This window comes from Capricornis sumatraensis, chromosome 17 (genome assembly GCF_032405125.1).
Source record: "Capricornis sumatraensis isolate serow.1 chromosome 17, serow.2, whole genome shotgun sequence".
In the NCBI taxonomy this organism is placed as follows: Eukaryota; Metazoa; Chordata; class Mammalia; order Artiodactyla; family Bovidae; genus Capricornis; species Capricornis sumatraensis.
In genome coordinates, this window is record NC_091085.1 from 61,503,987 (window position 1) to 61,523,229 (window position 19,243).

Genomic DNA, 19,243 nt, shown 5'->3' on the forward strand with positions numbered 1-19,243 from the left:
TGGCTGCATCGGGTCTTAGTTACGGCAATTGGGATCTTTGTTGTAGCATTTAGTTGCCCCATGGCATGTGGGATCCTGGTTCCCCAAACAGGCATCAAACCTGCGTCCCCTGTATTGGAAAGCAGGTGCTTAACCACTGGACCATCAGGGAATTTTCTGGGCAATCTTCTGAACCTCTCTGTGCCTCAGTTTTTTCATCTAAAAAATGTTGGGAAGGTTAAGTAAATAAGTAGTTCTTAGAGAAATAGTTACATGATCATGTGAATAGATACAGAAGGAAGTATTTGACAAAATTCAATATCCATTCATAATAAAAAAACTCTCAACAAACTAGAACTAGAAGGGAAGTTCCCTACCTGATAAAAAGCATCTCCAGAAACACCTGAAGCTAACCTCATAGTTAACGGTGAAAAAAAAACCTGAATGTTTTTCTTCTAAGATCAGGAACAAGGCAAGAATGTCTGCTCTCACAACTCCTATTGAATATTATGTTGGTGGTCGTCGATAATGCAGTAAGGCAATAAAAGGAAATGAAAAGCATTCAGATTGGGAAGAAAGAAATAAAGTGCTCAGAGCAGTGCCTGGCATGTAGCAAATGCCTATTAACTGTAATACGCATTTCTAGGCCTTGAGCTCAGGAGAGAGAGGGAGATGCACCCCCAGAGATCATGCCAGTTTAGAATGAATGACTTGCACCGCGCTTAGGATAGAATCGAAGGTTCTTAATGCCATCTGTGTTTGGGAGGTTCCCAAGACACCTCCCTCCTGTCGGTTTCAGGGATTCACTAAGAGGGCTCCTGGGTTCAGCACATAGTCATATTTTCATGGCTATGATTTATTACAGCCACAAGGTACAAAGAAAAATAAGTAAAGGAGAAAGGAGCTTGGGGGAAAGCATGGAGGAAATGAAGAGCAAGCTTCCAAGGGTCGTCTCCCAGGATGTCCTTAATCCCCCCCAGCCATGAGTCGTGACAACACAAGTGAAATGGTGTCAACCAGGGAAGCTCATTGGCTGCTTATCGCTTAGGGTTAGGATGGGGGCTGATCATACAGGCACCTCCAGCCTGGCACATACCCCAGTTCCAGACCCCAGAAAGAACAGCAAGTATTTATTTATAGCATAAGCTACATTTTTTAATAGATTAAGCATGCTGGCATCACTGACCCAGTGAACATGAGTTTGAGCAGACTCTGGGAGATAGTGAAGGACAGGGAAGCCTGGTGTGATTCAGTCGGTGGGGTCGCAAAGAGTCCGACACGATTGAGTGACTGAACAACAAAGGCATAATGAGCCTCTCTTAACAGTTAATGGTGGTGGGGACCTTCCTGAAATCCAAGTTCCCTGATACTGTCCAAGGACCAAACTGCTGAGCAACCTTTTCGAAGGAGAGCAGTCAGATTTTGCTGTATTAACTCTTTCTTACCCACAGCCTCTCAACTTCTTAGTAGCCTGGCCCCTGCTTACATTTTTTAAAAATTACTTACTTATTATTGATTTTTGGTTGTCCTGGGTCTTCACTGCTGTGTGCAGGCTTCCTCTTGTGGTGAGCAGGGAGCTACTTGCAGTCGCAGCGCACGGGCTTCTCTGCAACGGCTCCTCTTACTGTGGGGCACAGGCTCTAGGGTGTTCAGACCCAGTAGTTGTGATGTACAGGCTGAGCTGCCCCGGGCATGTGGGATCTTCCCGGACCAGGGATCGAACTGGTGTCCGCTGCATTGGCAGCTGGGTTCTTAACCAGTGGACCACCAGGAAAGTCCCCTTGCTTACCCTTTTCATCGTCTCTTGTCCTGCTCTTCCTCTTTGCTCACCTCCTGTGGCCACACTGTTCTCCTCTCTGTATTTCCAAGTCTCTCCCCCAACTAATTCTACCTCAGGGCCTTTGCATGGGCTGTTCCTAGGATACTCATCCCACACCCAGTTCCACTTTCTCAGATCTCAGGTTAAATGTCCTCTCTCCAGCAAGGCCCCTCTCCGCTGCTCCATCTGAGGCTGGTCCTGCTGTACCCACTATTATTCACTCTCATCAGTTATGTTCAGTCACTCAGTTGTGTCTGACTCTGCAACACCATGGACTGCAGCACGCCAGACCGCCCCGTCCCTTGCCAACTCCCAGAGTTTACCCAAACTTATGTCCATTGAGTCGGTGATGCCATCCAACTATCTCATCCTCTGTCGTCCCCTTCTCCTCCTGCCTTCAATCTTTCCCAGTATCAGGGCCTTTTCAAATGAGTCACCTTTTCCCATCAGGTGGCCAAAGTATTGGATTTTCAGCTTCAGCATCAGTTCCTCTAATGAATATTCAATACTGATTTCTTTTAGGATGGACTGGTTGGATCTCCTTGATGTCCAAGGGACTCTCAAGAGTCTTCTCCAACACCACAGCTCAAAAGCATCAATTCTTCAGTGCTCAGCTTTCTTTATAGTCCAACTCTCACGTCCATACATGACCACTGGAAAAACCGTAGCTCTGACTAGATGGACCTTTGTTGGCAAAGTAATGTCTCTGCTTTTGAATATGCTATCTAGGTTGGTCATAGCTTTTTCTGCCAAGGAGCAAGCATCTTTTAATTTCATGGTTGCAGTCACCATCTGCAGTGATTTTGGAGCCCCCAAAGTAAAGTCTCTCACTGTTTCCATTGTTTTCCCATCTATTTGCCATGAAGTGATGGGACCAGAGGCCATGATCTTAGTTTTCTGAATGTTGAGTTTAAGCCAACTTTTTCACCCTCCTCTTTCACTTTCATCAAGAGGCTCTTTAGTTCTTCGCTTTCTGCCATAAGGGTGGTGTCATCTGCATATCTGAGGTTATTGATGTTTCTCCTGGCAATTTTGATGTCAGCTTGTGCTTCATCCAGCCCAGTGTTTCTCATGATGTGCTCTGCATTTAAGTTAAATAAGCAGGGTGACAATAAATAAGCAGCCCTGACGTACTCCTTTCCCTATTTGGAACCAGTCTGTTGTTTCATGTCCAGTTCTAACTGTTGCTTCCTGACCTGCATATAGGTTTCTCAAGAGTCAGGTCAGGTGGTCTGGTACTCACTCTCATAGCAGTTCTATTATTTAATCTTTGCCTAGTTTGTCTCTATAAACAGGTAATTATCATTGTGTGAATTGAGGAGATTCTTGAGAACCAATAGCAAGTTTCAGATGTGAATCTTTTTGGTTCCTGATTTTCAGAGAGAAGAGAAACGGTATGCATTATATGAAAATTAAAAAAAAAAACCACCTTAAACCCAATAGTTACTGAATTCAGATAACAAGCATCTGGATAGTGAGGATATGTGTATTTATTTGCTGAACTTGCCTTTCTCTCCATCTTCCCATTCACACTGAAGTTTATGAGCTCCATCAGGGTTTGCATCTCTGTTATTGTTTATTGTCATTGTTTTCCCTCCATGCATCGTGGCGTCTCAGGCACTGTGCCTGGTCTGATAAGCATCCAATAATCATTTGTGGAATGAATGAATAAATGAATGAATGAATTATTCTGATGACTCCATGGGGCTGTGAAACACAGTGGGAAGGACAGCTCCCCCAAACTCAGAGCACTGAGGAAAAGATCAGTAGTTTAAGGCAGAGTTTCCCCAAGGCTCCCAATTTTTAGTGTTAAAAAAATGTTCCTCAACCTTCTTTTTATTATTGTCTCCTATGGAGCCTTTTCAGACATACTTTTCCTAACTGCTCTTCCTTATGGAATTTTCATACAGTTGATATACCATATAACTGTTCATGTTTTTTTATGTATATCGTGCCTTATACATCAAAGAGTCATATTGGTTTTGCCTCTCAAGAACCAAATTGTGCTCTCTAGGGAATGAACGATGTAACCCAAGAGAAAGCCGTTGTCCTTATAGGCATTCGTGACCTGCCCCCTTCCTGTTACTTCCCTTCCTCTCCAGCAGGGAGCGCTACCTCTAGTTCCCCTAGCACCCAGGTCCCTTTGGCAAACTTCTTGGTTACGCCTTTTTTCCAGCCATCATTGAGAAGAAGACCAATGACTTGCTGGTGTTAGAATCCTACAAGCGGCTTATGGAAATGGAAGTGGCAGAGGCGGAGGTCCAGCCATCCTTCCTCAACCCCTTCTGGGGCGGCTCCGCCCTCCTCAAGCCTGCAGAACCCATCAAGGTCATCCCCCCAGTGTTCGGGGCTGACCCCTTTAGTGACAAGTTGGATGAAGGTGAGTTCTCTCCTTACCTGGAGTTTTCTTTCTACAGCATGATGACAAAGCCACAGATTCTGAAGTGTAGATATCTCGGATACTTTAAAAAATTACAACTACTCTGTGACCATTTCATGAACCTTAAAGTAGCCAAAATTTCCAAGTTGGCACGTTATGAGCAGACGAGATTCCCTGATCCCGTCTCCTATCCTCACCGTATGCTCTTGAGTCTCGCTCCACCTGTGACCTCCTTTCCCCAGCCCCATCTGTGTCCCCCCACCCCATGATTGAAGCAGCTGAGGCTTGGTTCACACCAGAGATTAACTGTGGCCCTGCGGGTGCAGGCACATTAATCTTCTTTGCTTTTGGAGGCAGAAGCTGGTGGTACTGTGGTTTGCGGGGGTTGAGGGAACTAGCCCTTCTCTCTGAAGGTGGGGTTAAAGTCTGGCCCCACGTGGTGTTTGGTGGGCAGTTTGGCAACATGTTCCAGAAGGTTGAGGAGTGGTTATATTACTGAGCCAGGCTGCATCTTTGCGATGCACAGCAAGCCAGGCCAAGACACAGAGGGTCAGCAGAGAGAGGGTGATTCATTCACAAGTCCGCAAAGCCAAGGAGAGGAGATGGGGAGACAAATCTCCAAAATTCCCCTCCCAGAAAGCAAGGGGCTCTGGTGTTTATGGGATAAAGAATAAAGATGCCAGGTGATCTGAGGCATGGAACATGTGGGGAAAGGTGATTGGAAAATGGTGCCCTAATCCTGGTTCTGTATAGGTGTAACTAAGTGTTGGGCCTCTGTGTGTTCAAGATGTCATCCAGCAACACTAGCATGTGCTCAGTGGAAGGATTGTGGTTCTATCCAGGGTTAACCTGCTCAGCTGGAACTAGACACAGCTGAACCCAAGCTCCTAGAAAACAACTCAGGCAGACACATTGTTCAGGCTACATGTTGCCTGGAGGACAAGAGAGACGTTTATACCAATAAGAAAATGACCTTGATTAGTGAAGGAAGGTTACAGGTGAAATAGGCTTACCTAATAATTACCCTGGATTTCAGATACATGCGTAGAGTCTGTAATCTTGCTTGTGGGAATTGGTCCTTCAGAGAAAAACTTACTCAAGGTCCGAAGTTGGAAGTAGGAGGGCAGCCAAACTGGAAATGAGTGAAATGCTCACCTATTAGAGATTGGTTAAATAAGTTACAGTTCACCCATGCATGTGATGGAATACTAGGCAGCCACTAAAAAGAATGCTGTGGGCTGACATGAACTGACATATGTGTATATGGCCTCTAGTGTCCAGGGATGCTGCGTAAAACCTACAGTTCACAAGACAGCCTTTCACAACCTGGTACATAAGAGATGGAGGGGGGAGGTGGGGAGAGAGAAAAGGAAGGAGGAGGAGGAGGAAGGGAAGGAAAGTATCTAGATTACACATATAAAAATGAAGAGGATGTATATGCCGACTTACAGTGGGTATTTCTGGGTGGTGGGTTGCAGAGAATTTTTTATTTCTGAGTTAATTCTGTCATTGCTTAGAATTTTCTTTTACAGTGACCTTGTGTGATTTCAGTAACCAGAGGGGAAAAATTGGTTTTTTAAAAAGTTTCCCCTCTTCTGTGAGCAGCATTTCAAGCGTGCAGGTGTGCCAAGAATGGAGGGAGGGAATTGCCAATATGTGCGCATGCAGAGATGCACAGGTGTACACACATCTGTTTGATTTATTCAGAGCAACTGAAAGTTAACAGGAGTGAAAACCAGGGCTGGTGTCAGCCACCTTAGCACAGCTTCTCTTGAGCCTTCGAGTTCTTAAATGAGGAGGGTGGCAGAGAACAGCCATTGATAACACCGTCCTCACAAGGTCAGGAATATACACATGATATCTTCATTTCTGTTCAAGGGAATATTGATAAACATTGGGTTCTCTTAGCCCACTAGCCTCTATGGCTTGCATGTGTAAATTAGAAGAGGGAAACCCCTCTAGGCAGATTAATTAGGAAAAGCCACCCCTGCTGGATAGACGTGGCTTGGCAATCAAGTGTGTGTGGGTGGGGGGGTGGGTATCAGTCCTGCAGAAACAGGTGTCTTTGTGCAGTCTACATCCTGAGCAACTGCATGTGGTGGCCCTATCTCCTTGATATTAAATCCAACTCACCTTCACATCCTCGTCTGGGAGGAAAAAGACTGTTATTGTCTGGCCATCCCTGAGCAGCACATCCCTGCCTGTCCTCCCTCTCCCTGAATGTGGAGACTGTTCACACTCCCACCCCCAGTGCTGTGGAGCGTCACCAAACCAGGCTTGGAGCTCCTTGAACAGGGCGAAGGGGCACTAGCCCTGGGAAGGAAGCCCGCCCTTCCGCTGTGCTGGATTAGATTTTTGAACTCCTCACATGGGTCCTGTCTTTGGTGCAGTGGAGCAGCCCCTGGACCACAGCAGCCTTCGGCAAATGGCGCTCAGTCACTACACCGCAAGAGAGTCTTGGAACAGGGACAGCACGCCCGAAAAGGGGGACGAGCTGAAGTCCAAGAAGAAGGCGACAGCCTGAGGCGACTCTGGCCATTTGTACATAACTAGAGAGAGTAAATGTTTTGTTCTCTAACCTCAGTGCCTTTTCACAGTCATTACTAAGAGACTGGGGCACTGGCACCTCCCTGGGATGGTGTGGAGGAGCAGGAGGGTGGAGATCCAAAGCTGACGTAGGTGGCGAGAGTGGTGTGAGGTCACTGTGGCCCTTGAGAACCCTTGAGATGGTAAACCCCCCATGACAGTTCACCAGGTGAAGTGTAGGGGCCACATGGGACCCAAAATACTGATTTCACGACCTAGAACCATATAGGGTGCAGCAGACTCACAGGTGGGAACCTGGAGCCGAGGAGGCCCTGTGTCTGCATCTGTGTGTGGGGTGGGCGCATGGATGAGTGTGTCACTGTAGAGCTGTGTCCAGGATGTCTTGTCCTGAAACACAAACTCCATTTGAGTGCCACAAGCACAAGCTGGGGCCTCTCCAGGGCCTGGCCTTGTCTCTGCAGGAGCCCCAGGTCACAGGTTCTGGATGTGAGGGGGGCGAGGGTCATTGCAGGGTGTGGATCATGAAGGGTCATCACGGTATGGCATGGGGGTCCTGAGTCTTTGCCCTCTCAGTTGGCTTGAAAGGAACCCCATTTCCCAGCAGGTGATGTCATTGGAGCAGACCCTGAGTTTCTCCTCTGGGGGTCTCTGTTATTGTTCTTGAACCTTGAAGACTCACTTCAGTTCTGGCTCCGCCAACCACCCAGACCGTCTGATTCCCTCTAGGTGACCCCAGCTGCCACTTTGATCCCAGCTTCAGCTCTTTGTTTCCAGGACATCTTGCGCTTTGGCTAGGTCTCAGATTCTTGGGGTTCCCTTGAAAACTTTGACTACCTGACATCTACTCCCCCTTCCTCCTAAACTACATCTGGACTTTCTGTTGGGCATGGGCCTTCCCACCCTCAGGCCATGTAAGGTTTGGAAGGGGCTGATTTCAGCCCCCGTGCAAGGGTTGGTCATTTGAGCAAGTCTGCTAGTCAGAGTACTGCACCTGTTTCAGGGTTGGTTCAGGTATCGCACAGGCCCTGTTTTGGGCTTTGTGTGGAGCTGGGAGAGAGAGAGAGAAAGGTGTCCTCTCTCCACTAGGATTGCTGAAGGGATAGACAAGAACCAGGAACTGCTGGTGACCACTGGACCACCAGCAGAGTCCCAAGTCCCTGAAGATCTGTTTTAAGTAAAGAGTCACTAAGATTCAATAATAATGACAGCAGGGCCATCCCTAACTCATATACTGCCTTCATGGGAACTAGCAAAGGGTCTTCCTTACTCAAGGACACATCATGAACAAACACACGACCTCCTTTTTATTTGAACATGGACTCTGGGTGCATTTCCATCTGCCAGCTGTGTGGTCACATGGTAGCTCTAAGGCACCCAGGCTGCAAAGAAGATGGAGGTGGATAAATGAGGCAGCCACATGACCAGCTGGCCAAGGTCAGGGGTGGTGTGTTACTGGGCAAAATGAGAAGAGGGCAAGGATGCCCCCATCTGCCCACCCAAAGGCAAGCCACTCCCTTAGTCCTTCTCTTCTCCGTGGGTGATGATGTGCACCAGGTTCTTATAGTCCAAGTTGCCAGTCACATCAGGGGGGAAGGCGGCGAACATCTGGTCAATCTGCAACGAACCAGCAAGACATGCTGAGGGTTTGGGGGGAAGGGCGGCCCAAGTGGAGAGGCAGCTGGGGCCTGGAGGATATGGGGTGCCATGGGCATCTCCCTCCCTGCCTTCCTGCTTCCTTCCCCAGGTGCTGACCCCAAGGGCCATCCTGCAGGGATGTTCCTAGGTACCCAGCCTGCAATGGGGAAAGCAGGGATTGCAAACTCAATTGTGTGTGTAAAGGGCGGGGCAGGTTATATAGGGGAGCACGATGGGCCTGTTGGGGACTGTGGTTAAATGGAGACATAGTCTATCTACAGAGATTATAACTCCTCAGGGCCAGCCATTGTGGCCATGTGGGCAAGGAGGTCAGACTCTTTGAGGAATTTGATTCTTTGAGGGAAATTTAATTTTTTTAAATGTGTAATTTCTACATTAAAATTTTTTTTCATTGTTTAGTTGCTAAGTTGTGTCCGACTCTTTTGCTATCCTATGGAATGTAGCCCACCAGCCTCCTCTGTCTACGGGATTTCCCAGGCAAGAATATTGGAGTGGGTTACCATTTCCTTCTCCAAGGGATTTCCTGATTCAAGGATCAAACTTGAGTCTCCTGCATTGGCAGGAGGATTCTTTACCATTGAGCCACCAGGAAGTCCTTAAAGAATATTAGCTAATTATTGTTTTTTTAATTTGGGGTTAATAATAGCTAACACATATTACCTTTTTCATGTATCAGCACTTTACACATTTGAACTCATTTAAAGTGTACTTCATAGTACACTCATCGTCATGTGTACTATGAAGTAGATTCTATTATTGTCCCCACCTTACAGATGAAGAAATTGAGGCACAGTGAGGTTAAGCAGCTCGTCCGAAGTCACAAAGATGGTGGGAATTTAAAGGCAGGCTCTTTCAACTGCTTGAATTTTAAGGAGGAAATTCAAATAAAATTTTTAGTAAAATATGAAACTTCACGGAATCAGGCCTGAGAGGCTGCAAGGGACTATTTTAAATAGATTCATTAAGATTAATTAGCAATGTTGACAAGACAGTTGCTTGTTTATACAGGGCCTTTGATGAATTATTGATAACAATAGTGCCCCTTCTTCCAGGCACATTACTGCCACCTGCCAGAAAGTCTTATGTATGTTCTGATTTTTAGAAAATTCTAGCAAGACACTTTACTGCCATCTGCTGGAAAAAACTTGCAACAAATAGATACTCTGCAGTATATATTATTAAGGGCATCCAGGAGGATTGTGCGGTGTACAACCTACACAACAATACATGGTCACCCTGCATGACACCTTCAATCCCTCAGGAAATTGATGCCGTCACCAGGTTTCAATGTGTTACGAGGAAGGCAGAACCTAGAGTCAGACAGAGGTTTGGATCTAGGACCCAGCATTTCCCATTAGGGTTGTACTTTCAGGCTAGTAACTGCTTCCCTGAGCCTCAGTTTTGCCATCTGTAAAATGACCATAGTGCTAGTCACTACCTCATAGGGTGACTGAGGGAATGAAATGAGATAAGGGCTCAGTAAACGAGAGCAGATTCTCTCTCAGTGTGGGGTCAGGGGTATTTTATGTAAGAGAGTCTGGAGAGGGAGTCCCTAGAAAGGTGAGGCCAGTAACTGGGGTACAGAGGGTGTCTGAAGGGCCCTGTTACCTCCTCTTTGGAAAACCTCTCTGCCTGCGTGGTCAGCATCTCCTTGACACTGCAGAGAGAGAAAAGCAGATATTGCCTCTGGCTTTGTGGGGAGGGCTGTGGGGAGAATCAAGGAACCCCCATGTCCCCCTCCCACCACTCACATCCCACTCACTAATCAGCCTTGAGCACTCCTTTGCCTTCAGGGTCAAACACTTTGAATGCGTTGAGAATGGTCTCCTCGGGGTCTGCTCCTGAAACAGAAAATGGGGTTGATGTGCCATGGGTGGCTGAGAATCTGGGGTAAGGAAGAAAGACCTCACCACTTCTGAGCACCGAGCCTTGGTGTTTTGAAAGCGTGGGCTGAGAATTCAGTTATTTCTGGAGCAAACCCAAGGTCAGGCATGGATCTAGACTTCGAAAGACTGGGATTTGAATCCTGACTCCAGCATTTGTTAGCCGTGTAGCTTTAGGCACATGACTTTCCGTCTCTGACTCTCAGTTCCCCTTCTGTAGACGAGAATAAGAGGAGAAGCTACGTCCTAGACTAAGGGGATGCATATAATGCATTTAAAGTGTTTCGTATGAGGTCTGGATGAAGGCCAACCTTGGAGCACTATTAACTGCTCTTTTTATTCTCTCTCTCTCCTGTGTTACCTTGCCTTCATCTGCCAACTCCTGTATGTTCTCCTAGTGCTTTTAATTGATGCCCAAAGATGAAGACACATAAAGACAGACCCAAGTGCACAAACCAACACACACACATACACCGATATATACCTCTACAGACGTAGATGAACAGAAATACACATGAACTTACCCTTAAGTTTCTCCCCAAACATCTGTAGGAACACAGTAAAGTTAATGGGACCTGGAGCCTCCTTGAGCATTTCATCAATTTCCTCATTTTTCACGTTCACACGCCCTAGAGCAGGAGACAGACACTCAGCGATTCTGAGCTGGGACAGAAACAGCTGTCAGGGCACTGGCATTTGCCCTTGTAATCCTACTTCAAGGAATCTTGTCTAGGAATAATCGGAGACACAGTAGACGGGGCCAGAGATTCACGTGAGATGTTCTCAAAAGTGTTATTTATAATAACCAGACAACTGGAAACAACTCACAGAGGGTTTAGTTATTTTTAAAACTGTGCTTTCAGGACCTGGAACATTTTATACAGATGTTTTAATGTTTTACTCAAATAAGAAATCCTCATGTTATAAAATTAGCCCTTCTCACTTGGAGGTGGGAGAGACAGATCAGAATTTGAGGGAACTTTTTCAAATTATAGCTGCTCTAACCCACACGGCCTTGGAGACTCTGATATATTTGTCCTAGTCACTGTCACAAGCCCATATAGTATGTTTGTATAAATTAGAAAAAGCCACCCCTTATTAAGATAACTTATGTTTTAAGTGGCTACAAATACAAATAGTACTCTGTATAATTGCTCAGTACAAAACCTGCCCGGCTGTTCATGGACCTGATGAGGTCCATGGAATGGAGGAGGAGGTGACAGATTGGCCACTTATATTTTGAAACAGTTCCAGGTACTCATGATCACCCTACTGAGATGTTAAATTTTAAAAGCTGAATCCAAAATAGAATGAGTCTAACTGTTAAGCATGCACGCACATGAGATGCCTGGGAAAAAATTAGAGGCTCAGATGTTAGCAGTGGAATATGCCCTCATGGTCAGCATTGTCTACCCCTTTATACTCTTCTGAATTGTCCGCGTTTTCTATTGTAAACTGCCATTGTATTCAAAACCATATAAAAATGATTTTAAAAGAAAAAGATATGTTAAGACACTCAAAGACTAAACACTTCTTTCCTGTCCTCTGAAATTTGCCTTAAAGATTGATCTTGGTTGAGCTGTTTCAAAATGACAAGCTCTTGACCTTTTTGATAGCCTCACCTCCTGCCCCTCGCGGGAGTGGGATAAGAAGACCTTCCTAGTTGGTGTTGGGTGGTGGTGCGGGGCGACGTACCAAGAGCAGCAAAGGTGTCCCTCAGGTCATTCTTGTCAATGAAGCCATCCCTGTTTTGATCCATGATGGTGAAGGCCTGTGAAAGAGAGGCGATTGTCTGGTCAACCCAGGAGAAATTGTGGGAAGGAGCCCCAGAGATTGTGCCAAGGGCTGGGGGAAGTGGGATTCTGGGGTTTTCAAGGAGCATCGAGGGATATTAGGTGTTAGATCTGGAATTACTACAGGACCCAGCAATTTCATGCTCCCGTGTATTCCCAAGAGAAATGAGACCATGTATCCTTACAAACAGCTGGGTGTGAACGTCCACATCAGCACTATTCACAATAGCTCCAAAGTGATAAATGGATAAACAAATGTGGTCTCTCCCCACAATGGAATGTCATTCAACGATAAAAAGGAAATTCTGACACATGCTACAACATGGATGAACCCTGAAACATGATACTAAGTGAAAGAAGCCAGACACAAAAGGCCACATAGGGTATGATTCCATTTCTATGAAGCATTTAGAACAGGCAAATCCTTAGAGACAGAAAATAGACTAGTGGTTGTGAGGGGCTGCGGGGAGGGGGGACTCAGGAGTGACTGCTAATGGGTATGAGGTTTCTTTTGGGGGCGATGAAGATGTTCTAAAATTAGATAAGTGATGATGGTTGCAAAATGCTGTGACTGTATTAAATAACCACTGAATTGTACAGTTACTTTAAAAGGGTGAATACATGGTATGTGAATTACAACTTTATCAAGCTGTTGTTGAAAAAAAAAATGAGTTAAAAACTGGAGTCTGCTCACCAACTTGCAAGCCCACATTATCTGTAAAATGAAGCCAGTGATCTTTTCCAGCTGGCTCTGAGGGAGACTCCAAGAGCTTCGTGAATGCCCAGGTATTTTACCAATGACGTTTCTTGAGTTCTTTTAACAACTGATTCCTGAAAGTATTTGCACCCCTAGGTCATGCCCCCAAGCAGCTGATCTCATTCCAGAAGTTGGGACAGAGGGAGGGAGAAGGGAGGATGTAGTCTTCTCCGGGGAAGAGAACTATTTCAGGTTCAGATGTGACATTTCATCCCAGAAATTCCTCTCTCCCTGGCAGCCCGTGGGGTGTGATGTTCCTGTGATATGAATGCTGGTGGGGACAGAAGGGGCAAGTCTTCATGTCCCATTGGAAGCCCCCAGTGGTTTCTCCTTTCATATAAAATACTGTGGCCTCTCCAGCATAGCTTTGGTGTGTTTTCCTCTGAAGGGCCAGGTGAGAGAGTGGATAACTCAGTGTGAGCCATCAGGATGGCTGGAAAATTAATTCAGTGTATCCTGAGCCTGCAGCAGTGGTTTATTTTTACATAATTGGTACTTAGGTTCGCTTACGAAGGCACATCCCCATAGACCGGGGTAGGGTTTCAGGCCTAGCTAGCAGTCAACAATTAAGATGGTAAAAATTAAAATCTCAAGATACTCTCAGACATCTCTCTGACTGGCAGAAATCATGTTTGAGATGTTAACACCTAGTATTGATGGAGATGTGGCAGGAAAGGCACCTTCTCCTCTTGGGGCTGATGGGAGTCAGAATGAGCACAGGATTTCTGGAGGGCAGCTTGGACCAGTGGTTGTACTTGGTTTTAGTTTCTTTTGTAAAAAAAAAATGTTCCTTCGATCCAACTGTTCCACTTTTAGGAATTTACCCCAAGGAAATAACCAGAGATACAAGCAAAGGGTATTAATTATAATAGTAAAACATTCTAAACATAACATCTAACCATAGGAGGTGATTTAAAGAAATGATGGAAAATGTTGGTGCTGAATTGCTCAAGAAAAAATAACAGGTACTGATTAGTGTGCATAGAAGATGGTCCCTTTGTTTAGCAAATATGTGCATACATAACAAAAACCACTGGCAGGGCGTATCCCAAAATGTTAACTGATCATCTCTGGGTCATAGAATTATAAGTCAGGTCATTTTTATTCTTCATGCATTTCTGAAATCCATTCCTACATTTTCAACAAGACATAGACTTTGTTTTGATGATCAGCACAAGTTAATTTCTTTAAGTCATTCACACACATGTTCAGACCGAATTTGGGGTGTTTTGGGGAGGATAAAGACAAGCTAGGACTTCCTTGCTGATCCAAGGGTTAAGACACTGCACTTCCACTGCAAGGGTGTGAGTTCGATTCCTGGTTGAGAAACTAAGATCCCACACATGGCATGGGACGGCCAACAACAACAGAACGGAAACAAAGACAACATAACTGAGAGGTCCTTGCAGGGAATATGGAATGAGGGAAAGGCTCCTTCTAGCATATGGGAATCACCACCCAGTTGCACCCACCTCCTTAAATTCCTGGATCTGGGTCTGTTCAAACATGGAGAACACATTGGAATTGGCTCCCTCTGCTCTCTTCTTGGCTTTCTTAGGTGACTAGAGGGTAAAAAAAAAAAAAAAAAATCAGTTAAAAGAGTCAGAGGCTGGGAATTAGAAAACTAGATCAGGTTCCATCACTGGGTAAGTCTCAGCCACTCATCTGCGAAATGGGGGTGTGGTTCCGACACTCATCTCAAAAGGGCAGTGCTGGAAAGTTAAAAGGACATGGAATAAGACTTCTCAAAGTCAGCCTGGTTCTGGTGGATGGCAAAAGACTGTGGGTCTTGCAGCAGCTCCTTTGCAAACTAGGGGAGGTAGAGGTGTGTCTCCAGGGATGGAGGCCAGGCTTTCGGATCAGCTCCAGCAGGACCCAGCTGCTTTTGTTCTGATGCATTTCACAAAAAGTTCAGTAATGCACAGAAGGAAAATTGATTGGAGGCGAAAAAAAGTCAGGCTCACTAAACCATGAAGAATGCGAGATGAAATGACACATTTTCAGGGTGTTAAAACCCAACTGCTCTGTCCCCCTCGATTTTCCCCTGATCCAAATGGCAGCAACATCTCCTCTCTAAATGTTCTGTCCTTGCACCATGCAAACAGAGCAGAGGGGAGTGAGTTAACATTTCCCCACCTGCTTCTGACTTGAGTTACAGCAAACGCTTGAACACTGCATATGTTATTGCATTTAGTCCTCATAACTGCTCTGTCAAGTGGATGCTATTATTACCATCGCCATTTTCCCGGGGAGGCAACCGAGGCTCAGAGAGGTTGGCTCGTTTACCCAAGGTCACACAGTCACAAAAAGGCAGAGCCAGTGTCGAACTCGGGCAGACTGACTCCAGAGTCTGTGCCCCTAACCACAGCCTTATTCTGATCCTGATTTTGGGGGCTTCCTGCTTCTGGAGAGGGACACCTAACTAAACAACAGAGGGAGAGAGGTTTTAAATTTGCAAGTTCAAAAGGTGAAAACAAAAAGATTCTTTTCCCCAGCTGCCTGAACAAGAGAAAAGAATTACAATTTGATCCTTAAAAGCGTTCAATCCCATTTTGCAAGCCCTGGGAGTTATTGATTCCTCAAGAGGTCAGTAGACAAGCCATAAAAAAGCCAACTCTCTTACTTTGTTTTTGCGAGTCCCCGGGAGCTGCTGTTATTTGTGGCTTATCGGGGGCATTGATTGGGGTTCCTCTGTGTGCACGCAGCAAGCAGTGCTTTTTCCTCCAGGATCTGGGGCCCCAGAGAGCTGCTGTGCTCCCCCTCCCATCTGGTCCTTTGCTTGTAGGTGGTGTCCCCTCCTTGCCACCCAGCATCACTTACCTCCTCCGGGGGCCCTGAGTACTCACCATGGTGGAAAGGACACAGCACTGCTCCCCCAGAAGAATCCCACAGTCTGCCCAGCTCTCTTCAGCCCGGGAACAATAAATACTTCCTCCCCAAGTTTAAAAATAACCCCATGACCACTTTTGGCAGTGGTAGGTGAGGCGGACACCACCTAAGGCCCCCCCACCCCATGCCGTTCTTCTGAAGTAAGGGCAGCTCAGTCACCACCCGGTGACACGTGGGACCCAGAAAGGCATTCAAGGTTAAAGAGCCGGGCGGCTGGTGCACGGGGAGAGATGCTGCTCGCTCGCTGCAGCGCTTGGGCAGTCGGCACTTGTGCTTGTCAATTTTGAGGAGGAAAATGGTGGGGAAAGCAGACTTAGAAATTCTCTTACATTATTAGTCACGGGTCCCACCTCAGGGCCTTCGCTCCTGTGGTTTCCTCTGCCAGGAATGCTTTTCCATCTGCCATCTGTGAACCTCCTTCCCTCACCTCCTTCAGGTCTTTGCTCACCTTCTCAGTGAGACCCCCTCAGCATGCTATTTTACAAATAACCCTTTAGGGACTTCCCTGGAGGTCCAGTGGTTAAGAATCCGCCTGGCAGTGCAGGGGACATGGGTCCGATCCCTGGTCAGGGAACCAAGATTCTGCATGCTGCAGAGCAACTAAGCCTGCTTGCAGCAACTACTGAGCCCACGGGCCACAGCTAGAGAGACAGAGTGCTCCCGTAACTCGAGAGTCTGTACTGCGATGAAAGATCCTGCATGACACAGCGAAGATCTTGAGTGCCACAACTAACCTGATGCAGCCAAATAAATATTTTTTAAAAAACAGCCATTCAGCCCTGCAGAGCCCTTTCTCTGCCTTGTGTTTCTCCCCAGCATTTACCACTTCCTAGGAGCCTGGCATGCTGCAGCCCATGGTGTCGCAAAGAGTCAGACACGACTGAGCTACTGGACAACAACATACTGTGCAATTCACTTATTTTGTTCACTCTCAGTGGGCCGCTCAGGAGGGTGAGTCCTCACCACACTCTCCTCGGCTCCAAGCTCTTGACTGGCCAGCACACAGCAGCTGCTCAGCAAGTCTGTTAACTGATTGAAGTAACAGCTCTCATCAAGTGCCTGCTGTGTGCCAGGAACCGTGTATATGTTTTGTGCTCCTGTTTAAAATCTAATCACCCTGTGTGGGAGAGACCCCCTTGTTTTCTGTGTCTCCATTTCACAGATGAGGAAACTGAGGCTGAGAGGAAAAATGAGATGCCTGGGATCAGACAGAAGCTGGGAGTGGATCTGAGGCCCATTTGCTTCCAGAGTCCAGGCTCTTAAAGGGCCTTGGGAAAGGTGGTTTGCTCTCAGAACTCAAGGCACTGTGATGGTTAATCTCTCTCAGGATGGTTTTCCTCCGGTGGCCCCGCAGGCAGCCTTGGGATCCAAGGAGTGAGAAGGGAGGGCTTGGAATAAAGTCGTGGCCTTGTTTAGTGGCCGTGGGTGATGGGCTTCAGAGTCCAAGAACCAGAACATCTGCCTCTAAGAAGCAGAACATCTCCTCAGCCGCCCCAGTGGTATGGCCACAGAGTCAATGGCTGGCTGGGTGGTCAGCCCCTCGTGGAGCCCTGCTGCATGCCAGGCGTGGGGCTAGTGTAGGGGAGACAGCCGCCTAGCGACAAACTGCATGCCTCATGACACCGTGCAAGGGGTAGATGGATGAAAAGATACAAATGCACAACGCAGAGAATTTCCAGTGGTGACAGATTCGACAGAGGGAAGAAATAGAGATGGGTAGTGCCAGGCAGCAGTGCTGAGCAGAGATGGGGAGAGTGCTCCTGGCCCCAGGGACAGCAGGAGCCTCAGAGGAGGACAGATTGGGAATCTTGCGGAGCAGAAGGAGCATGCGACCTGAGCTGAGTGAGGGAGGGAGCCAGGGGCGCAAGGTGAGGCAACAGCAAGGTGTGCAAGGCAGACCACATGGTTTGGCCTTGGAATTTCACACCAGAAACGAGGGGAGTAATGAGTTCCTGGCAGGAGACACTGTGTCGAACCAGCCCCTAGGCTGCCCATGCCAGGGGCAATCTGACTGGGAGCAAGGCCAGCAAACGAGATCCTGTCAACCAAATCAATCTACCAATATGTGCTCAGTTGCTCTGATATGCTGAAACCTCTGTGGATGTTGCTGGAGAAAACTGGAAGATCCTTGGCCCCCAGGAAAGAACAAGGTAGTTAAGGAAACAAGTAACACAGACTTTGCTTTCCTTGTCAAGGGCCTGAGTAGGGATTATTATAAAGTTTTCATTCAACCTTAGGCAGTTTGAGGCGGTGGAGTGGAATGATGGAGCCCTCAGGCTGGGAGGTCAGACAGAATTGCACTTGAACTGGGGGCAGGGGGCATGCTGTGTGACCTCGGGCAAGTGACTTTACCTCTCTGAGCACAGAAAGAACCATAAAAAGCCCTTCCTTAAGAGATTTTTCCAGAGTGAGTAACTATGAGGCCCAGGCAGGTCCTCAGTAAATGGCAGTGATCACTCAGATAGAAAAAAATTTCACTTTTGGGGGTGCAAACCCCAAAATAATTTATTGCCATGGCATAAAAAAAAAAAAGTGTACGTTATTTCCTCCCTGCAGTCACACCTGGGTTAGAATTACCCAGGAGCTGATTCTAAAGAATCTTTAATAACAAAAAATGTATTTTCCTGTCTGTGTGCAGGCACAGGTACACACACCTGAGTGGGCACATGCACCCACACCCATGCACTTGTGCACACGTCCAGAGGCACATAATAACACACATCTATGCACACTCACACGCACATGTACCTGCACGCAGACAGATCAAAAAGAGCTTTTCTGCCCAAGATTCTCTGACAACACCAGAACGAGTGTTTCCCGAGCTAATAGGCACACCATGGATTTCCAGTAAAACACTTGTGTGAGCAGTCAGTAGCTATAAATGGGTAAACAAAAAGTTTGTTGCAGCCACAGTAGATGTTCAGAATGCATGGTGGGGGTAGAGAGTCCCTGGTTGAGGCCCCTCCAGAGGGGCATCTGTACAGCTGGACCCTCTACGAACATATTTTATTCAACTGGGCCTTTGGGAGAAGATGCTGGGGAGAGAGTTTCGGCTCTGTTAATTCAAGGTGGGTGGGAGGGTCTTGGTCAGGGTAATAAGTTTCTCAGGGCCTCAGTTTCCTCATCTGGGAAGTGGAGACCATAATAGTACACACACCTTCATAAGGCTGTTGAGAGGATTAAGTGAGATTATGTGTGTCAGGGAAATCCTGGGAACATGGCACCTTGAGTAGGTTGTGGTGGCATGTGGCCACCAGGACTTGGGCCCACAGGCTGTGTTAGACCTTAGGTTCTGTTGTTGGAGAACCGAATATCCCCTCTTGTCAATGAGCTGGACTGGCCCTGGGGAGTCCCCGAGAGCCCTGGGAGTGGCAGTCTGAGAAGACTTGGGGTTTGGGTCTGTGTAGACGTTCAAGGGTACGTTCAGCCCCAACCTCAAGGGTATATCAGGGGAGGGAGCTTCGTGGCTGGGCTGAAGCTTCTCTGTCCTTGATGCTGGTACGGCTAAGGCACCTTGCCTGAGAATGCAGCTCCACCAGG

At 47.0% G+C, this 19,243-nt stretch overlaps 2 protein-coding genes across 3 annotated transcripts in view; one reads left to right on the forward strand and one right to left on the reverse strand.

The window, feature by feature from the left end:
• Positions 1 to 6,702, forward strand: part of CCDC63 (coiled-coil domain containing 63) — a 34,875-nt gene extending 28,173 nt beyond the window's left edge. The window contains exons 9-10 of the mRNA XM_068989614.1: positions 3,975 to 4,178; positions 6,569 to 6,702. Of these exons, the coding sequence (XP_068845715.1) occupies positions 3,975 to 4,178; positions 6,569 to 6,702 (338 nt within the window). The remainder of the gene's footprint in view (positions 1 to 3,974; positions 4,179 to 6,568) is intronic.
• Positions 6,703 to 8,240: 1,538 nt separating this feature from the next.
• Positions 8,241 to 14,370, reverse strand: MYL2 (myosin light chain 2). 2 transcript variants are annotated; one of them, XM_068989905.1, is made up of 6 exons: positions 14,287 to 14,370; positions 11,960 to 12,035; positions 10,789 to 10,893; positions 10,144 to 10,222; positions 9,990 to 10,038; positions 8,241 to 8,339 (listed from the first exon to the last, which is right to left on the reverse strand). In XM_068989905.1, the coding sequence occupies exons 1-6, from the start codon at positions 14,320 to 14,322 to the stop codon at positions 8,241 to 8,243; spliced, it is 444 nt and encodes a 147-aa protein (XP_068846006.1). In that variant the 5' UTR covers positions 14,323 to 14,370. The 2 variants fall into 2 exon arrangements, with proteins under 2 accessions (XP_068846006.1, XP_068846007.1); XM_068989906.1 differs by lacking the exon at positions 11,960 to 12,035 and having other exon boundaries at positions 10,789 to 10,927.
• Between the last annotated feature and the right edge of the window lie 4,873 nt (positions 14,371 to 19,243).